The 18,503-nt window shown below is 52.4% G+C and overlaps 3 protein-coding genes across 3 annotated transcripts; 2 read left to right on the top strand and 1 right to left on the bottom strand.

Annotated features, from left to right (window-relative positions):
- Positions 1-365: 365 nt before the first annotated feature.
- KD926_008193 (uncharacterized protein) lies at positions 366-6,175 on the bottom strand (the record flags this gene model as incomplete). The annotated part of the gene is made up of 9 exons (XM_053100892.1): positions 366-677; positions 772-1,109; positions 1,252-1,355; positions 1,443-1,666; positions 1,873-1,938; positions 2,005-2,130; positions 2,775-3,316; positions 3,672-5,241; positions 5,519-6,175. 9 exons carry the CDS (start codon positions 6,173-6,175, stop codon positions 366-368), a joined length of 3,939 nt encoding a protein of 1,312 aa, XP_052955469.1.
- A 1,773-nt stretch (positions 6,176-7,948) lies between these two features.
- KD926_008192 (Sec7 domain protein) lies at positions 7,949-12,381 on the top strand (the record flags this gene model as incomplete). Its single annotated transcript, XM_053100891.1, has 2 exons — positions 7,949-10,448; positions 10,517-12,381. 2 exons carry the CDS (start codon positions 7,949-7,951, stop codon positions 12,379-12,381), a joined length of 4,365 nt encoding a protein of 1,454 aa, XP_052955468.1.
- Positions 12,382-13,213: 832 nt separating this feature from the next.
- KD926_008191 (putative anucleate primary sterigmata (ApsB)) lies at positions 13,214-18,270 on the top strand (the record flags this gene model as incomplete). Its single annotated transcript, XM_053100890.1, has 2 exons — positions 13,214-15,355; positions 15,430-18,270. The coding sequence occupies 2 exons, from the start codon at positions 13,214-13,216 to the stop codon at positions 18,268-18,270; spliced, it is 4,983 nt and encodes a 1,660-aa protein (XP_052955467.1).
- Positions 18,271-18,503: the final 233 nt, after the last annotated feature.

Genomic DNA, 18,503 nt, shown 5'->3' with positions numbered 1-18,503 from the left:
AGGGACTAAGGCCAGTAGCATTTACATCTATAAAGCAGGGGTATGTGCGTACATTATCACGTGCCCTCGACGCCTAGATGTCCTCGAGGCAAAAGAAAAAACAAATCAGGGGAATGAGCGATCAAAAGAGCAAGGAAAAGGGGTTAATATAAAGAAAACATAACAACAATGCAATATGCAACCGAGCGCCTGGACCGTTGCGAATGTACCAGTGCCCCCTTTTTGAGGGAGACCGCAAACATGCATGAGCAATAATACCGAACAGAGAGATCGCCATAGACACCAGCGCGCCGGACTTAATCAACTGAAATAATTCTGAATCTGAAACGCTCGCCAACGAATAACTGCGCGCCGCCCTCAACTTATCACGCGCCCCAAAACAGCCCCTCCACGCCCCGTCCCTGGGCAACGATGCCCCATCCTGCAATCAAACTAACAAGCCACATGATGGCGAATGCCAAAATGGGCAGCAAGAGGAGCTCAGTGTTGTGCAGGAACGGCAACGCGTTGTAGCCCAAGAAGGTGATATAGGTATAATACGTAAGAGCGGACAGATAAAGCGTATTCCCAAGGAATGTGGCGAGATAATTGCTGGGAGTGCGGGTGAGAAGAGGCAGGAGAAGAAACTGTACAACATAGAGATGAAGATATAGAGGGAAAAATGCGCGGATAGAGACCTAGTTAGAGGTGGACGCTTTGGTTAGCCTGATGGGGCCAAGGAGTTTGACCGGAGACTGAGAAAGTCCACTCCGCAGGGGCTATCCAACTCACATCGAAGCAATATCCAAACTCCAATTGATCCTTCTCCCCCGGCTGCATGAACAGACCTTGCGCCGCGCCGCGCCTCCTTCCGCGTGCACCCCTGAATCCGTTCAAAGATGCCGCCGCCCCGTTCGGGCCGAAGAACCGACCAATGGCGAAGTATCCCACGGTCGACACTAGTAGCGACGACCCGATGAAATGGAGGAAGATGAACAGTAGCGATAGGCGGACTATGGACCCGAACGACGGCGCATATGCGAGGCCCCATGCGAGGGCCGTGAGGAGAAGAAAGAAGGATAGAAGATAGGTAAATGACGGGTCCGGACGGTGCCAGGTGTTCTTGGTTTCTGTAGCCATCCATTAGTATTCAATAATATATTGAGAGCGAGAGCGACTGAGAAGAGGAGGATGGTCAAGCATACGTTTCTAGGATTGGAAGATCCGGGTTAGCAACGGCACATGGAATCGTTCATGATTGAGGTGCTCCACTCACATGGTAATATATCGATTTGAAGACCTTCTTCGGAGCGATGAGGAGTGATGTCATCTCCCAGATTGCCATCTCAAAGTCCATCTGGGGAAACTTGAACATTCTAAAACGGACATGTTCTCCGATTAGCCTCAGGTCAACCCGCTTGCGCGTGTATCTAGCCATCGGATATGGGAAGGCAAAAACCCACCGTTTAAAGAAACGCGGCATTCGTATACTGGAACCGCGGCTTGCCGGCGTCGTGCCGCCGAAATTGGAAGGACTGGCATGTTGACGAGGGACAGATATGTGAGGATTCATCGTTTTCTTGTCTGATTTCGTTTTCCGGGAGGCAGCGGGACCGAGGATAGGATGGAAGGGATCCCGAGGATCAAGGGCTTCGAACAACGACGGCGATAATGAAACGTCCAGATGCTGATTATTGATGGTTCCTGATGCGATTCCCCTTCCGGTGCAGGTGGCGCTTGGCGGATCCGCTTATGTCATCCCCGCCTCGGGGGAACGTTGCCCCGTCTTCAATCAACAATACGGAGTATAATTATGATCTCTTCTTCCCCCAAGCTGAGAATTCCAATGTTCGCGAGTACCGGTCTTCAGTTGCGTGAGGAAGTGCCATTTACTCGTCGTGTCTGCTCGTGAGCCTCGCGAGCCCACCAACCATCCAAGCCTGGCTTCGACACGATTCTCTAGTTGTAGACAGCCATGTTAGCTAGAGTAACTATAAGTTAGCAAGACAAGGAATTGATGCTTACCCCTTCATTGCGCTTGAAAACTATCCAAACAGCAAATGTCAAGATCATGGTTCCTGCTGCCAAAGGGACGTATATCCACCACGCGGGATTGGAAGCTAGCACATCGATATTCATTCCAAATAAACTCTGGGAAACCGGTTAGATTTGCATCCGAATTGGCCTACTCCATACGCATAGCATCACCCACCGATATGAACATAAGGGGAAGCAAAATAAACTTTGTAATGAAGTTAGCTTATTGCCTCAAGATCCCTTTATAGATTATCTCACCGTAATCCGAGCCGCTTCATGCTTCGATTCATGGAAATGGATTTTTGAGGCTCGGCGATCGATGTCAGATTAAATTCCTATATAGTCAGCACATATCTCCAAAATCCCAGTGACAATTAGCTACCAGTTGAATGAGTTCCTGCGATAGCTTCGCTAAATTGTCGAGCTTCTATCTAACTCCCTTTCGAGACCTGAGATACCCATCTCAAAATCCCCAAGAGCCGATCTTATATCTGGTTTTTCCTGTAGCGCCAACGCCGTATCGTCGTGTACTTCGTACAGTACAGTCGCCTTCTTATCAGATAGAATGACATGAGTGCTCCGTAGTATTTGGACCTGCTTGGCCAGTAGGTTGTGAAGGATTCCCCGTAGCTCGGCATCTTTTAGGAGGCTGCGAAATTGTTCTGTATTCCCGCTTGAACGGAAAAATTGGGTGCGCTTGTAATATTAGCATTATTCCTCCCAGAGGGCAAAAGAAGAAAAGATTGAGAGACTAGTACCAGAGTCACAAGATGCTGTTCGGCAGCATCGCACACATCATACCAATAAGTTTCAAGTTCTAGAACAAGAGCGCGCAAGAGCTGAAGTGGTGATTCCGGTATTTCAGCATACTCGAGTGTACTGAAATACACTCGGTTCTGTAAAGCCGCCTTGACTGTCTTGGAATCAGTGGCGGTGCGATCTGATTTTGTCATGATCCAGGCAATGTTTAGATTCCTTCGTAGAGGATCTAAGAGGGCAGATAAAACAGAAGGCACATCACCCGTATTGAGTCTATCAAGGACAGGAATTGAATGACGACACTCAAGGAAAGACTCTTTTGAGGGCACTCGCGCAATGGTTGTTACGCTAGGGATGTTTTTCGACTGGCTTCTTCGGGAGATGAGCCCGTCTTTGAGCGTTTGTCGACACCAGCGAAAATTCAGGCCTGGCAAGTCCCACGGCTCCTGGTTGTTCGGAAGAATCACGAGACTGGTGCCTGTAGGATCTGGTTCATTTATACCATCCAAGTACTGAGGGAGGCGATGGAATGACGGAGAAGCTATGACATTTGGTCAGATATCCTGCCTGAATTGGCGCGAAGGTACGATTGTAAAACAGGCAGACCTTCTAAAGCTCATCAGCAATACGTAATTTTTCATCGAGAAAGTTCGTCCCCAGTCTGAAGCTCGGAGTACACCTAGATCCTGGGTACTATGGGGAACAAGATCCTCAGGATATCATGCCGTCTCAACTCGAACGCGCTCTGAAAAGGAGACTTGTCGCCAAAATTCCGATCTGCAGCTGCTACCCCATTGTCGAGAAGCCATTGCACTGCATCGGTAGAGCACCCTCTACGGCATGATGAAGCGGAGTACGCCCATCAAGGTCCTTGGGGTTGAAATTGTCGCACGCACGGCGGCCGATAATCTCCAATGCGCCCATATGCCCAGCTCTGGCGGCAAGATGTAGGGGTATCTGTCCAGAGTCATCTTCCTTGTGCTTGTATCTGTCCGCATCCGCGCCTAGGACGAGGCAAAGCGTAGAAGGATCTCGAGATCTAGCTGCCGCGTGCAGTGGAGTTGATCCGTCAATTTCGGATTCTGCAAATTCTGCCCCATGGTCATAAAGAAGCTGCACGGTTATTGAGCTTCCGATAGAGATCGCAGCTGAGAGGGGTTTCCCGTAGAGACCTCCTTTGGTGTTCACGTCCGCCCCCCGGCTGATCATGTTGGCCCCTAGTTCAGCACTTCCACTCCATGCAGCATCATGTAAATATTTGCTGAATTCATCCTGTGCCCCCGAAGTCGTGTAGCTCGGGCACAGGACCTCGAGCAGTTCAAAGTGGCCAGTCATTACCGCTGCCCGTAATGCATTTCCATACTTCCCGCCCTGTATATTGGCATCCGCCCCATTCTCCATGAGCATTTCCGCTAGAACTCGGCCCCCTCTCCATGCTGCGGCCTGTAAGGCACATCCAAACTCTCCAGCTTGAATGTTGATGTTTGCATCACAATCGAGCAATATTCTTACAATCTCCCGGTTGCCACCGGCCACAGCAGCCTGGAGAACGCTTCCAAGCCTCCCCCTCCCCCCTCCGGGGGCATTGATATCCGAGAGGTGTATTATTAGTTTGGCGATTTGCAAATCTCCGACTCTCGCAGCAGCCTGAAGTGTATTTGCATCCTCTCTGCTGCGCTGGTTGACATTGGCGCCCCTTGCGATCAAGAGCCTGACTAATTCAATATGTCCCCTCGTTGCTGCGAGCTGCATGATAGTGCAGTCTCCACAAGAATCTCCCGGGGATACATCCCGGTCTAGACGGCCGCGCAAATAATCAATATGTCTTTCCCACACAGCGCTTTCTAGACGTGCTTTCTCAGATTGATACCACTGCAAAGTCTTGGTAACACGGGCTTGTATAGTTTCGGAATTATTGCCACTGTGTCCTCTCTGGAACGCAATCTGCAGTGGTTCTTCCCATCTGTTCCCTGGAGTATCGATACGAGCGCCAAGTTCGACCAGATTTAGCAAAGCAGGAATGCTTCCAGCTCCGGCTGCGGCCTCGAGTGCAGTGCCATATCTACCCCTTTCCGCATTGACATCAGCCCCGGCCGGGATCAAGTCTTGTATTATTTCGGCGCGCCCAGCCTGTGCTGCAGTCTGTAGGGCTGTTCCATATCTCTTATCATGGGCGTTCACATCTGCACCATGCCGTATCAGGATACATACTGCTGTCCTGCTTCCAGCCCAAACAACAGCGTGCAACGCGTTCCCATACTCGCCCCCTTTGGTATTGATATCAGCCCCTGCATCGATTAACTGCTGGATGATTTCCACGTGTCCAACCCAGGCGGCAACTTGTATGGCCGTTCCATGTCTCTTGTCACGTACATCGACCTCAGCGCGGCTTTGGACTAGGCTGTGTACTGCTGCATTACTTCCATTCCAGGCTGCGGCGTGCAACGCAGGCCCATATTCGCCCCCCTTCGGAATTAGCATCAGCGCCTACCCCAACCAAGTCCTGCATGATGTCCACGTTTCCAATCTACGCTGCAGCTTGTAAGGCCGCTCCATAGATCTCCGTTTGGACGATCCCACCCGGTGGGTGTGCCATTAGAACATCCACTGCTTTCCGGTTTCCTCTCCACGAGGCAATTCGCAAAGCCCTGCCATGTTCCCCGGAACGAGAATCGGCCACAGCACCAGCTTGTATCAAAAGTGCTATAATTTTATCGTTTCCTTTCCAAGCTCCGCCGCAAACAGCGCTCCCGAATTTGGAGCTTGCAGCAGTGACATCGGCCCCTTCTTTGATCAGAAATTCAACCGCCTCGTAACTTCCACCATATGCCTCTGCAATCATAGCAGTTCCATACTTGCTCCCTTGCGCATTAATGTCGGCGCCGTTCTCCAGTAAAGTGATCATGATCCTCAGGTTGCCGATATAGGCTGCGGCCTGGAGAGGATGTCCGTAAATACCGCCATGGGTATCAATTAGGGCTCCTCCCTCAAATAGAGCTTGGGCAGCATCTTCATGTCCGTTGACAATAGCGGCTTGCAAGGCACTGCCATAGTCCCCGCCGAGTTGATTAACATCGGCATAGTTTCGGATCAAGTACCGAATGATGTCGGAAGAGCCACTATGCGCGGCTGCTTGTAGAGCACACCCAAAAATGCCACCTTGGGCATTTACGGCCGCGCCACGGTGGATCAAAAGCGCAACAATCTCTCGGCTTCCCTTCCACGCGGCAGCCTGCAATGGATTTCCGTAAGGGCCACCCTGGACATTGGCATCGGCTCCAGCAGCGAGGAGATGATGAACCAGATCGGTATTCCCGGTCTGCGCCGCATCGCAGAGCGACGCGGGATGCCCTTTTAACAGCGACTGGGCGAGCTTGGTGACGGTGGTTGAATTCTCCATGCTCTAGTGGACCTTCTCACCACGCGGGAGATGTTGTAGGATCTATCGACATCGGACAGCACTGGCGTCGATATCCGGAGTAGGACCGTCCTGTATGGGATTTTTTGCTTCTGTTGAATTAATTTCGGCCATTTTATCATCGTTCCTTTATTGGCGTGCCGATGTCTGTTGGGGTCGCTTTCAGCTGCACTAGGACAAACCGCGTCTGACGATCGCAAACTCGTGATTGGAGTTGAATATGGAGATAGCCGCATCGTTACCTTAGTTCTTGCATTTTGAAGTTGGCACAAGTGGCAAATTCCAGACCAGTGCTTGTGTGGTTAATAGGATGATGCATATGGTAAATGTGATGTATAAGTCTGGGGGAGTGAGCACCTGCATGTGTGACTAGTCAGAAATTGGAATCCTATTTCTTCCATTCTTCTACTCACTTGACAGAGAGGGAAGAATTTGGAATAAAATTTTATGACATATAGAATGCTACGGTAGAGTGATGGGTCATCAATTTCATGGATCTGCGTAGAAGAAACAATGGTGAGGATCAGCCTTAGGGAGTGGTCCAGTGGCTCTAAGAGATCGATTTGTACAGATGCACATCATCTAGTATGTATTGCAGGTGGACTCCGCAGATTGTATCTATCATTATCAGGCATGTGGCCAAAAACGAGAGGCCGATAGATCATCTCGCAGGTTCACGAATCGATAAATGATGAGATGAAAGATGAAAGATGCAGGATGGGGAGATGCTCCATCCGGCGTCTCCACCCAGTGATTGGTGGCATGCGGGCCTGAGGCACTTTGGGTCCCAGGGAGGGTCTGGGCCAAGCGCCCCCTGAAGCATTGCGCTTTTAATATTTAATTCTACTAGTATTATTTGGTTTAATTTGATTTCTCTGGTATATGCAATTCTTTTTCTGGATATTTTCGAATAAGATAATTTTCACTAGTAGAATAAATAATTCCTGGATCCCAAAGCCCCCAAGTCTCGCGGCCGACCATCGCATGACAATCTTCTGCTCTCGCTAGTCGCTCTGGTCCCCTTTCCTTCCCCTGGTTTTGGGGTAATTAGTCCATCCTCCATCTTTCTCTGCTCTCAAACTGCTGGTCTGTCCCTCGCTTCCTTTTCTTTTCCCCTTCCTCTAGGCTCTTTTCTTCCCCCTCTCTATCTGTCTGTCTCTCTCTCTCTTCTCCCCCCATTCTCATACTCTCGTTCTCCTCCCTTCCTACCAACGTGAAACACTGACCCCCTTGTCCGTCATTTAGTACCACGACCAATTCCCACTCCCCACCCGAACAATTGACGGTCACCGGAATCAATAATAATTATAGTTATAATCCTCAATCAATCAATTCAATACATTACACAAGAGTAACGTCCGAACCACCCTACCCGTCCGTGGGAACGAACGGTCGCCCTGTTCCTCTGCTCTCCACTGCTGCCGAAACACGAGACAATCCTTTTCTTCCACGCAATGACCGAGAGGTGACAGCGTTGCTCTGCCCGAGAGACGGCCCCTTGGATCTTCGAACCTTCACGAAAACAACTTCTCCTTTCAATTGCGGGTCTCGTCGGGGGGTCACTGTTGTCCTGGCGCTTTCTCTAGCTATTCAAACGGGTGGAACGGTCCAAGTCGATGGCACAGCTGCAGACACCACAGCGAACGGGTCTGGGATTACCATTGATTGATTGACCGATATACGATTCGAGGCGCTACTCATGATCACTTCTAGCTACAGCCAGTGAGCCGAGTGACGCCGTCCCATAGCGGAAGAATGTCCAAGCATCAAGCCGATATGCACGGAAGCCACTCTCCTCCGCGGACGCCGCCGTCGGCGGCCTCCAACAATTATAACCCGGCCAAAAGAGGGCGCCATCCTCGCCCTTCGGTACGCGAGACCTTTTTAGATGATTTCAATTCTCCAGACAATGCCAACAGCAGCAATGAGTCTGCGGACGAGCGGGATCCGCACGACCTGTCCTTATCGCCGAAACATGCAGCCCGGACTTCCATAGTCGACAATATGCTCCTCTCTCTAGACCAATTAGCATCGGGCTCCTCCGTCCTGGACGATTACCGGTTATTCAATTCCGTTTTCGAGTCTGACAATCACGGCCACAACTCGCAAGATTCCATGACCCAACGTCGTTATCGAGGCCACACCTTTTCCTCCTCTTTGTCATCCGACCCTGAATACCCTTACGATGAATCTGCGGCTCGCGGAGCTCAGGCTGGAAGAGGCCGTCGGAGCAACAGTAGTTCAAACTACCACTCGAGCCTGAAGAGATTCGGAAGTGCCCGTAGCAGAGATGGCACCGGGTCGCACGGTCAACTCTACGAGCATCGAATTCATTCCAGTGGCGCGGCCACTGGCGCGCGCACGGGGCGACAGAGCAGCAAAGGCAGCTCTCCTCCCCCGGAATTCGGGCCCCCTCTTTTGACCCAGCGGCGGTCTGCGAGTTTTGACTTTGGCTCCAGAACCGCGTTCATTCCTTTTGCAGATCTTCCCGCTGAGTACGACTCGTCAGCCTACGACGGAGTTGATGCCGCTCCGACCCCTAGCGTTCCTGCTGGCCCGCGCAAGTACCAATCCTCCGCGCAGGGCGATCTGCCGGGGACCTTGAACTCCCAGTCCTCGCGCACCCCGGTGGCATCGCGACGAAACAGCGTGAAGTCGTCCCGAACTGATCAACCCCGGAAGCACCGACCGGAGCACCTCGGCACCGCGACTCTCAGGGGTCGTGACAACCATCTGGCCAACCTGGGTGATTCAGGGCTGGATCCTCCGCCCGCTATACCAGCGGCATCTCTGGACCCGCCGGCCCCGAGCCCTACGATATCCTTCAACAAACCTTCTTTCCCCCCTCCACCCGACCCTACTCCCACGAAGGAGCGCCCAGGATTCTTTCGCCGTGTATTTGGGTCCTCGAAGGCACCTTCTCCCGGACCGTTCGATACTGGTCAGCCGGATGCCCAGTTTCCTCTAGAAAACGACCTCAAGGAGAGCTATGGCAATTCTCGAATGCGGAGACAGCCTTTGAAAAACACCGCGGGAGGTGCCAATGCGGGCCGAGAAGGCCCCCCTCAAGTTGTAAACAAGAAGTCTTCATTCTTTCGCCGGCGGAAAAAGTCCATTGTCGAGAATATCCCACCGCCTGCTGTCCCAATTCCGGACTTTGGGCCAAAACCAACAGAAACGAGTAAGCCGGCACCCAGCCCTGTAAGCAGCCTAAGAAAAATGATGAACCCTTATATAACAGATCATACCCGAGCTCCAATGATGGACAATTCTGTCGACTTTCCCACTCAGGCCCAGGCCGCTGGCGCAGAACCGACCGAGAACAAGGGGACTCGCCATGTGCCGAACCAAAAGCCCAATGCGCCAGTGGTCGGCGGGGGCTCAAAATCCAAGTACAGTCTCTATCCTACGATTTCGCCTGCTTCCCCACCTGATCCCTCGCCGTTGGGGAGCCCCGGTGGTGATGAGGATGTCGGTGTCCAATCCCGGGGTTCGGACGCTGTGTCGTCACCGGATAACAGACAAGAGCAGCCAGCGACCCGAGAAGGCGCAGGGTCACGTAACAGCGTCACAGAACGAACCGAGTCCGATCGAGTTCGCGATGCCCTGCAAAATATGCTGGTCCCTCCAGAGAGCCTTGCTCCTTCTTCACTCTCCCCTGTGATTGAAAATTTCTCCCAGAAAAGCGCTTCGCCAGTTGAGGGCCCTGGTGAGTCACGTCCATTGGGCTCGAGCGAACCAGCCGAGGGCAAGGATATCTCGGACTCGGCTTCGTATGAAGATAAACAGGAACACTTTAGCAAATTACCAAAGCCAACGTTGGACACCAGCGGATCTCCCGCAGCCTCAACCTCAGAGGTCTCGAATTATCACACGGCTTCTAATACCCCCATTGTGCCTTCGGCGGATCAGAAATTCGCGGATACAGCCGAAAGTAGGGACGAATGCACTGAAATTGCTGCTGATGAATCACCCCCATCAGACAGGGAACAGGCGCAAAGGCTCTACGATAATCAGGATCAGGTTGTCGGTCGCGATGCCCCCGCTGCATGGCTTGGTGACCCGGACCGGTCTGCGATCCGAACAGCATACATGGAACTTTTCGACTGGTCGAACATCAATATTTTAGCCGCCCTTCGAGGTCTCTGCACTCGGTTAGTGCTGAAAGGTGAGACGCAGCAGGTTGACCGGGTTTTGGACGCCTTTTCCGCCCGATGGTGCCAATGTAATCCAAATCATGGCTTCAAAGCTGCCGGTATGTCTAAGATTTCTTAAAATCGAGCGCTTTGCTGAAAACTATAATTGCTGATTCATCTGCATTAGACGTTGTGCACACCATTTGCTACTCCCTGCTTCTACTAAACACCGACCTGCATCTTGCCGACATAGAGCAGAAGATGACGAAAAACCAATTTGTTCGAAATACAATGCCAACGATTCATCGTGTGGCCGTCGATGCCGCTTCCGAGGGCTTCGAGGGCTTGCGGCCAAACAACAAATCAAAAAACCCGACCCAAGAGCCTTCGAATGCTGCCAATGCCGAGAGCGAAAAATTCACAAACCCTCCGGCGAAACTTGTGAATCGACTGTCTCGAACCGACCTTTCCGTGAAGCTGGCGGGTGATCCTGAGAGCGACAGTGGCCCATTAGTGAGCGTGCCGTTTCACGGGACAATGCGAGCCTGGGAGCAGCAGCTTGAGACTGTCCTTCGGGACTTTTACTCCTCAATCCAGAAACAAAGGCTCCCCCTTCATGGATCCCAACCCGAGAAGGAAGGCCCGCGCGTCTCGTCAAATAACCTGCTTGGTCCTAACCCGGGTGGCCTTCGCAGAAGCCCTAGCACTGTAAGCAAGAGCGGCTCCGACATTTATCCTCGCGGTCGCTCGGCAGACTCTCGGTATGGTACGGCACGCTGGTCCTCCAAGCCTCGTTCGCGAGCAAGGCTGTATCCTCCTTCAACCATGGGCTCGAGCCGGACCAGCCTGGACGACCAGTCGTCCCTCTGGAGCCCATCGGGTTCTAGCACCTGGAGCAAGTATTCTTTGGGTAAACTTACCTCTGCATCTGTCGACTCATTTGGGTCGGAATATATGCGCGGGGATTATCAGCAGTCGATTGGCTTTGCCAACGCGTTAAGTCAAGCCATAATTCGGGAGGATTACGCCCATTCGATCACGAGCACGGAGGACCCCGAACGAAGCGTGCCGCTTCTGGAGGATGAGACTCTGCAACTGGCTGGCGCACCGTGGGCCAAAGAAGGAAGCTTGAAACATAAACACCATCTCGATTCCGTGGACAAGAGATCCAAGGATCGCAATTGGAATGAGTGTTTCGCTGTAATCCAGCAGGGATGGATGCGTCTCTTCTCTTTCAATTCGTCTGCAAAAACTGGGCGTCAAAAGGCAAAACAGCGTCAGCCTGGAGGTATGGTAGTGGGAGGAGGAAACTGGACGGAAAACGCAGAAGAGATATGGAAGTTTGTCCTGCGCCAGACCATTGCCAGCGCGCTACCACCTCCGGGATACTCCAAGTCCCGTCCCCATGTCTGGGCGTTAAGCCTGCCCACCGGTGCGGTGCACCTCTTCCAAGCCGGGACTCCGGAGATCGTGCGCGAGTTCGTGTCTAGTGCCAACTACTGGAGTGCAAGACTCTCCAAAGAGCCATTAATTGGAGGTATCAGTAATATCGAGTATGGATGGAGTGACGCCGTCATCAACAGCGCTTTGATATCGCCGGAGAGCAGCCGCACGCCGCCGTCCTCATCTGGAGCACGGCCGAGCATCCAAAGCTCGATCCGCAGCTCCCTTGATCAACAGGGAGGGGTCCGACCTAAACTCCCGGCAGATCGCGTACATATCAGCGACTGGGGCCCGCCGCAGCAGAGTATGATGGCCTCCGTTCTGCCAGAAGACGAGCAGTTGGCTGCATTGCGCGCGTATGTCAAGAATGTGGAGGATGAACTGCAGCGACACAATGAACTCCGGCCCGCAATGGTGCTAGCCTTTTCACCTCGACATCCCAATGCGTCCAAGGCGATGGCCAACTGGGAACGCAAATCGTCATATCTGCTACGGGAGATCGTCAAGTTTCGCACCTACATCGACTCTCTCCAGGCCGGCATTGACCAGAAAAACAAAATCCATGCAACCCGGGAAGGCGAAGATGATCCTCCCACGCAAGAATCATAATATTCATAACTCTTTTTGCGCTCCTCATAGCATCCAGTCGTGTCCTCTTTTTCGATGTGAATCTCTCAATTCTAGGAAGTTCCCCTTTCTCTTGCATTCTCTTAAGATTTCTGTGTACAATTTCATTAATTGTCTGTCCAAATTTTCTATTCTACACTATGCCTTCCCCTTTATTCGAATTTTTATTCTCAGCTTCTTTTCTCTCTTGGTTTTATATTATCTCTTTGCCTATCATTATAAGACTACTATTAGCGCCACCCTTTGGGCAGCTATCACGAGACAAATGGGCATCATGAAAATTTTCCTTTGTGGTCTAGATATAGTCGATGTGAATTTATTTGAAAAAGTTTCAATCCCAATCTTTCTGCTTCGTTCACGTAGGAAGTCTCAAGATCTATTCTGTAGACGTAACCAGAAGAAAAGGGGATGATGTCAGGCGGTCGCGGCAGGTGCTGATTGGATGGCCTGAGGTGTAAACAAATCCTCACCTTCCGCCTCTGCACGGGCCCGACGGCCCGACTTTTCCTTCCTCCAGCTCTCAACATCACTCTTTCTTCATCTCTGTTGGATGCTTTCGAAGACCGCCCATGACTCGAGAGCAGCACTCCCTCAAGCAAACGAGCTCAGTGCCCTCTGGCTCTCAACGCAAGTCTGTTGAACTCAAAGCTGCTGAGAGCCCAAGATTCTAAAACTAGATAGACTACCTAGACCTAGGTCCTTCGCGCTAAATCGACTGTCTAAGTGGGTAGGCTTAAGGCTAGCAACTCAGGTCGCCATTCGGAGTCAAGGTGAATGTGGAGAAAACAAACACCGCGCCCAGACATCCGTCACCATGTCGACAGGATCCGCCCGTCCACCACTACCATCCTCCCCTCCGACCAAGACCCTTGATGCGATCGAGGACGCGCCTCCGCTGCGCACACTATCTCCCCGCTGGCTTCCCGATCCTTTCGACGTCGAAGACGAATATTCGCCTGTACAGGACAAGTTTGACGGTGCTACCGATTTAATGGTGCAGGAGGACGCACCGAGCGATCCCCCCCAAGACATAATGGATACCATTGGAGCCCAGACCACGCGAGAAGAGGCAGCGTCGGATGAGAAACAAAATGAGAGCACTACAGGGCCAAGCGAAGGACAATCAGTTCACGACGACACAAACGCGTCCTTCAACTTACCTCCCTTACCCGATCATGACGATAGCAGCCTTTTGCCCCTATCTAGCGAGGAGGGTGATCATGAGCGTGTGGATGATCAAACAATGATGGAGGAAAGAGAGATGCGAAGAAAATTGATGGACATGGAGTCGAGTTTCTTACCGGAGCCCTCCACGATTGAGGTTGCTGCACCGAACCCCTCCGCGGGAGCCGACGATACATACTTGGTCGGGGTCCCTGTTGAGAACGCGCCGGAACCTACAAAGCTGGACAACATAGAATTATCCCTCGTGGCACCTGACGAAGAATTTAGTCGCGACATGGCCTGGCCGAACGATGGAGTTTCGATACCACACACCCCTAATTTAAGACCCGAGGATGACAACACAGTCGACTTGGAAACTACACCTGCAGCGTCATCTGATCGACAAGGAGATAATACCACCATGCTGGAGATGATTCCTTCATCTCCTGCAGCCGAAGCGGCGGCGAGGACCGTGAATCGGAATCAATCCATTGTCTCTGAGGATACTCGCGAAAATAGCCAAACTTCCCTTGACGAGTCAACGGAGATGTCATCTGTGCCCAACCTGGACCAAGCACTGCAGCCGCAAGATCACAACACTAGGGCCACCTCACGAAGCATGTCACCCACACAAGCCAAGACCTCACAAAACAGCAATGGCAATGACACTGAAGCTGCATCGCGCACCAACAGTCAAAGGGGTGACCGACCGAAATACCTGACGAACCGCCACTCAGCCCATCGACTTTCATATTCTTCAGCAGCAAGCTACAACACAGAAATGACAGCTAGCGATGCCACACTAGGCGCTGACTATGCTCTTCAATCAGGAGGCGCTGTGCCGACAAATCCCAGTGGTCAGTCGGGGCAACGAAACAACCTAGCAAGATCGGTAAGCCTGGGCAGCATGGCGTCTGGTATTTCTGGCTATAGCGATGAAAATTTCCTGGACAAGAGAAATCCCAATAGTATTACGGAGGGTGGACTGCATACTCTGGACGAGGAAGATCCCCAGTCACGACCTGGATCATCCTACCCTCAGCAGCACAAGCAACAACCGTACTTCCACGGCTACCAGGAACAATATTCACAGTCCCCTCAGCCACCAGCGGAAGATACATCGGACCCAATAACACCAAGGGCCAAACACCATGATGATAGCTTCCCTACAGATACCGCTCTTGCGGAGCGTGTCAAGGATGTACAAGTCCCGAGCACATTTGTGCGGCAGTTTCGAGAAGATTACGGTGGCCGTGGGCTGTCTCCCGATAAGCGTGCGGGTGCTACGCCCGCCTTTGCAAAAAGCGGTCGGACCATGACCCTAAAGGAGCAAAGTAGCACCATAGATCGGCTCTCAAAGGAGAATTTTGACCTGAAGATGCGTATTCACTTTCTCAATGAGGCCCTAAATCGACGCTCAGAGGAAGGAATCAAGGAAATGATTTCGGAAAACGTCGAACTGAAATCTGACAAACTAAAATTGCAGAAGGATAACCAGCAGCTGAAGAGGAAGATGCGCGATCTAGAGAAGCAGCTGAATGATCAACAATCTGACAAGGAATCTATGGTCAATCATGACCCGGAAGGCTCGGACGAGGAAGATCGCGACCCGGCGCAAGACGGCGAAATGCTCTATCTGCGGGAGAGGGTGGAGACTTACGAGCTGGAGATCGAGCGGTTGAGGTCTGAAAGCATCGCTAGAGAGAGCGAGAAGAGAAGACTTGCCGAGATGGTCAAATCCTTAAGTGACGGGCGGCCGATGGGCTCGGACGTGGGTGCAAGGGAGGAACGGGTGAGTTTTCAATCCCCCAGTCTACGTTCACTTATAGTTTTCGTCGTTTCTTGTGCTAAGACACTATGTTACAGGATATGTGGAAGGACATGCTTGAGGCGGAGACGGCAGCCCGGGAACAAGCCGAAGATGAGAATAAGAGACTACGGGATGAGGCCCTACGCTTGAGGAGTGAGATGACCTTGGCAATGGTCCCTGCAAGATCAGGACAACGGGATCGAGTCGCCTCGACGGCCTCATATTCAGCGCCCTCAGATAGAGACTTCCGCCATACAGTTACTGGTAGCTCTTCTAGTTCAACCTTGGTTGTGGAGCTAGAATTGTTGAAACAAGAGAATGCGGAGTTAAGGAAAGAGGTCAGCGCTCAGACCTCTATGCTGACATCCCGCAACAAGGAAAAAGAACGGCTATACCAGGAAATCGAGGAGATGAAACTTGGCCAGCGGCGCGACGGCGGGCGATCGGTCACCGGCGATAGCATCTTTGATCGATCAGCGTCCCGGGCTCATGGAAGATCGTCCTCGCGGGCCAGTGACAGGACTGGGCCATCACCGGACGACGACGCCGAGCGAGAGGATCTGGAGGCTCGAAACGGACAGCTGCGTGATCAGCTGTCCGGGCTCAAAATTGAGAACCAAAATCTACGATCGGAGCTGGACGAAACCCGCCGAAACATTCAAACCCTTGAACAGGAGTACGGGGAAGAGATGGATCAAGCCGAAGAGATAATATCAGCTACGGAGCAGGAACGTGATGAATTCCTCCAGGAACGTAATGAAGTCATCCAGGAACGTGATCAGATCATTGAAGAACACAATAACCTCAATGAGTTGTTAAGGGCACGTGAGGTTGAGTTCGAAAACCTCAGAAGTGAGTATCAACAGGAGGTGGAGTTTTTGTGTAGTGATCTTGACCAGAAGAGCGGCGAGTGTGAGCAGCTGGAGGAAGCACTACATAAACAAGAGGAGAACCTTGCAACCTTACAAGCCGAGATGCGTTCGGCGGGCGAAGGCATCATACGACTTGAAGAAGATGCGCAAAACAACTTGCATCGGTACAAAGCTGTCCAACAGGAGCTTGAGCATTGTAACCAGGAGATGGAGTCGCTAGAGAAGAGTCTTTACGAAGCAAACACAAAGGTCCAGCGTCTCACGGTCCAAATCGAATCCAGCCAGAACGAAATCGCCTTCTTACGAGAGGAGCAAGACGGCGACAAGATCAAGATCGGCGACTTGGAATCAGATCTCAAGACGTACGGCATGAGTCTCCAGAGCGAGAAAGAAAAGACCAGGGAACTGGAAGAGCGCCTCGCGGAGGAGAGACATCAGCGTGAGGTCGTCGGGAGCAAGGAAAAACAGGAGGTGCAGCGAATCGTGAACGAACTCAACCGCGAGGCCTTCGCAGCCAAGGAGGAAGCTCGGCGACTCAAGAAGAGTCTGTCGGTGCAAGAGATCGAAACCACCACTTGGAGGGATCGGCTCATGGACTTGGAGAACAACCTTCGAGAAACCCTGGGTGACCTGACCGGCAGCCGGTCCAGCTTGATCTCCAGTATCACAAAATTACAAAAGGAATTCGAATCTACCGCTCTAGAGCTTGAAAGCGTCCGCTCCAAGCTAGACGAGACGGAGTCATTGTTGCGCAACCGCGATGCGCTGCTTGAAAGCCATGCCCTAGAGACCAAGAAACTATCCGAAATCCTCGACCACGAGCGTGTCGCGCGGCGGGCGGACAAGCAATCATTTGAACAATCGCTCAAATCGCATCAGCAGGCATCGCGGACCATCACTCAGAGTAACTCTCGCATCTCGGAGTTGGAGAGTGCCCGTAACCAGGATCGCAAGCGGTTCACTAACCTGGAGCAACAGTTCAGGGACCAACTCAGTGAGAGAAACGCAATGCTCCTGACCATCTGGAAGCGGCTATCGGCCATGTGCGGACCGGACTGGGCGCATTCCAATAGCTTAATCAATGGAAATCTCCCCAGTCAAGAGGTCATCGGCAACATCCTTTTCTGGCCGGGATTCAGTCGCAATATGATGCTTGCGGTCAAGACCGTGGAGACGGTGATTTCGAGCTTCAAAAGCCGCATCAAGGGGGTCGAGCGGGAGCTGGCCAAGCAATACCAGGTTTTGGAGCATGCGTGTAGCGTGCGATTCAAGCGGGTGGAGCGCATGGAGGAGTCCATGATGAATATGCGCGCGCAACGGTACAGTCAGAGTCAAACGGGCATGTCGCCGGAGTTGGCCAGACTGCGGGGCGAGAATCGACTTCTCAAGGCCGAGCTGAATCTGCGGCAGCCTCACTCGCGCATTCGCGTCCCGACGTCGGCCGCCGCCGTCGCTGCAGGCATGGCGTCTCCCTCCCCACGGTCACCTACGCGCAATCGAAGTGTCGAGTCCGATGCAGAAGCCCCGTCCTCTTTGGTCCGCCACAACTCGACGGTCGAGAATCCTTCGCAACCTCACGCATCGCGGGGACTTGCACGCAGCTCCACCTCCGGTATTCCTCAGCCATCTCATTTGTCCTCGACGACGACTCTAGCGGAGGGCGCTGGGGCCATGGTTCACGGCTCCCGGTCCCGACCTACGCAAAACGATCCAGGGAACGAGAAGTGGATGCGTCGTTTGCACGAACTCGAGAAGAGGCTGAAGGCTGAGCGAGAGGCACGTCTAGCAGATCGGAGCGGGGCGCGACAGCGACTCGAAGAGCGCGACGCGGAAAATGAGAGGCTCCGGGCCCAGTTGGAAAGACAATACGCGCAGAAAGCCATTGCGGCCGGGCCATCCGCCGATGATACCCGAGGACACAAACTAGGGAGGACCCAAGCATCAGACGAAAACTATGCTGGTCACCGGGACGATGAACCAAGCTCGAGCGAAGGCGAGGGCATCTATGTCGATATTGAGGTCTAAGAAACCCAACCTGTGATGGGGGCTCTTGATTCGCCATGTCCACCCATTGGCTTACGTGCGTCTCCGGCATCCTTCACCTATTGTTTATTTGCGTGTTCGCCTGCTTGTTCTTGTTCTTGCATACACCATATACCCTTTAGTTTCGGTCTTTTGCGTTTTGTTTGGCCGTTTCGATGTCTATTATTATTATTGAGGCCTCCCGGCTTGAGTGCTGGATAGTGATGTCTACGAAT

Source organism: Aspergillus affinis, assembly GCF_023601865.1.
Source record: "Aspergillus affinis strain CMG 70 chromosome Unknown NODE_51_length_216796_cov_86_014955, whole genome shotgun sequence".
In the NCBI taxonomy this organism is placed as follows: Eukaryota; Fungi; Ascomycota; class Eurotiomycetes; order Eurotiales; family Aspergillaceae; genus Aspergillus; species Aspergillus affinis.
This window is presented reverse-complemented; position numbering and strand designations above follow the sequence as displayed.